The following is a 2,786-nucleotide window of genomic DNA, read 5'->3' as shown; positions in this document are numbered from 1 at the left end:
TCCCATGCACATTTTTCAGCCAACAGCTATGTCGTCCGTTTCGCCCATGCACAGGAATGTTCACTCTGTAGAGTTCTCCTGTGTTCTCTATGAGAGAGTCACTGCCAAACATATCTAGCAGCAACTTATCTCAGAGAGAACAAAAGAATCGGAGTCTGAATTCAGACAAGCCGGATCCTTAACGCCCCGGACAATCATCTGCACACATTAGCGTTCGGCCGACAATAGCCTAATGTGTATCAGGGGACTTTACAATATTATCTAGAGCTGTCGCCATCTGTTTTTTATTTGTGCTTAACTTTAGATTTAATAAAAATATGAAAACCTTCTCAAGAAGAACGAATCTGAGCCGCACTGTCTACGAATGGAGCCGTTAACACAGTCCATTTCATGGCATATCCTTATTCTATTACTCCAAGGAGCAGCACGTATACAAAGAGCAAATCTAATCACCACAAATGAAATGACGTTTAATGCAAAAAATCAGACATTTATGAGCACATTTTCCCTCTTAGGCTTGACGGGTGACAATCATCTCCAATGCTTTCTTTTCATTCTCTTTTTTATGGTATACACCCTTGCTATTGTGGGAAATGTATATATAATCATATTATTTCAGCTTGCTCCTAGTTTACAAACACCAATGTATTTCTTTCTGAGTCACTTGTCATTTTCAGATCTCTGTTACTCTTCTGTCATCACCCCGAAACTCCTGGACATCTTAGTATCTGGGGATGCGTCTCTTTCGTACAGTGCCTGTATGCTTCAACTGAGCTTCTTCAGTGTATTTGGCAGTCTGGAGTCCCTCATCCTGGCGCTTATGTCATGTGACCGCTGTGTGGCGGTAAGCAGGCCGCTAATATATCAACGCTTAATGACAGCACCACTGTGCCGGCAATTGATAGCAAGCTGCTACATAGTTGCTATTGTAACTTCAGTTTTAAATGCGTCCTATGCGTTTCAGCTTTCTTTCTGTGGACCAGTGGTCATTCACCATTTTTACTGTGACTACCCTCCTTTGCTGAAGCTTGCATGCTCTGATACTTATGTCAATGAACTTGTACTCTTGTCCTCCGTGGCATTGATTAGTGGCATATCTGTGGTCACTATTATGACTTCCTATGGTTATATTATATATATTGTGCTTGGTATTCGGTCCACAAGGGGCAGGCAGAAGATTTTCTATACTTGCTCATCTCATCTTACTGTTGTTATCATGTTTTATGGCACTATACTGTTCATGTATCTGCGTCCAAGTGCACAATATTTTTCAGAACAAGACAAAGTAGTGGCTGTGTTTTATACAGTTATAATTCCTGCATTAAACCCTGTAATTTATAGCTTGAGGAACAAAGAACTGCAGACTGCTTTTAAAAAACTTATGGAAAAAAAATGTATAGATTTCTAAAAGGGCATTTATTCAGCAAGATAATTGTGGATGAGCGTTGTTAAGTACTCTTGTTTCATGATTATCTTGCCATGAAAACAGGCTGCTGATCACCTTAAAGCAAATATTTTCTCAAGGCTATTGTATTCCCTGCAAACAATTATTATTATTTTTTTATCAAAAATACACGTTCTCTATAAGTTTAGCTTTTATTCGATGTTTTATGACTGGAAGCAGGCCTTAGAAAACTTTTACAAATCAGCAGGCTGAATAGAAGGCTCAATTATACTAATTTTAATGTCTAAAATTTACAAGTTTAGAAATGTAATCCACTGCTTGAATGTTTCATTGCACAAAGAGCCAGAGTAAAGTCCCATCCATATTAGGCTAATGTTAGCCGAACACACTGATATCCACGGATTTGGCTGACAGTCTAATGTGTATGGGGATGTCAGCTGACTGATCGTGGGGGGAGATGTTATTTGCGCATTTGTCTAATCGAGGACTGCCGATTGCAATGTTCTCCGGAAGATAAGCCACCGACCAGAGAGTCGGCAGAGATGACTGTTAAGGGCCCGTTACACATTGCGATATCGCTAGCAATATCGCTGTAACGTCACCGATTTTGTGACGTAGCAGTGATATTGCTAGCGATATCGCTACATGTGATACTTACCTCCGACCGGCTCCCCCGCTGCTGGTTGCGCGAGAACATCCTGGTCCATTTCTCGTCGGGCGCTTCCTGCTGGGCTTCCTGTGGCGACGCGTGGACGCGGCCGGGAGGATGTCAGGATCGCCGCGTCTGAGAGGTAAGTAGCGACCCCCGACCGCTGCTATGTCGCTGGTGAGATCTGCCTGTGTGGCAGCTCACTAGCGACCACTTAGCAATGCACCAGCGATCCATATTGTTGTTGGGATCGCTGGTGCATCGCTAAGTGTAACGGTACCCTTAGCCCAGACAATCGGCTAAAGCATTGTTCGGCTGAACTGCTATCTAATATATATGGCCGGCTTAAGAAATCCGTGCTCTACAACAAAAATGATAAAACATTCAATTATGTTGATTCCTTTTGATTCCTCATGCCTATAAGGAAGATTTCAAAATCCCCTTTCTATTGTCTAAATATATGTCATTCTGAGGTCAAGAAATACGCTCTTGAAGAATTTTGGAGAGATGAGACAAAGTTAGAGACCCAACAAGGGAAAGTCATTTCAAATGAATGAATGCAGGATCCACATGCAGATTTAATCATAGAATCATAGAATCATAGAATCGTAGAGTTGGAAGGGACCTCCTGGGCCATCTGGTCCAACCCCCTGCTCAAAGCAGGATTCGCTAAATCATCCCAGTCAGATGTCTGTCCAGCCTCTGTTTTAAGACTTCCATTGAAGGAGAACT

General features: G+C 42.1%; 1 protein-coding gene across 1 annotated transcript; it reads left to right on the top strand.

The window, feature by feature from the left end:
- Positions 1-538: 538 nt before the first annotated feature.
- LOC141091367 (olfactory receptor 5AR1-like) lies at positions 539-1,408 on the top strand. The gene has a single exon (XM_073576922.1). It carries the CDS (start codon positions 566-568, stop codon positions 1,406-1,408), a length of 843 nt encoding a protein of 280 aa, XP_073433023.1. The 5' UTR covers positions 539-565.
- Positions 1,409-2,786: the final 1,378 nt, after the last annotated feature.

The sequence above is a fragment of the Dendrobates tinctorius genome, unplaced genomic scaffold (assembly GCF_039654945.1).
Source record: "Dendrobates tinctorius isolate UK_male_01 unplaced genomic scaffold, ASM3965494v1 ptg000051l, whole genome shotgun sequence".
Classification (NCBI taxonomy): Eukaryota; Metazoa; Chordata; class Amphibia; order Anura; family Dendrobatidae; genus Dendrobates; species Dendrobates tinctorius.
This window is presented reverse-complemented; position numbering and strand designations above follow the sequence as displayed.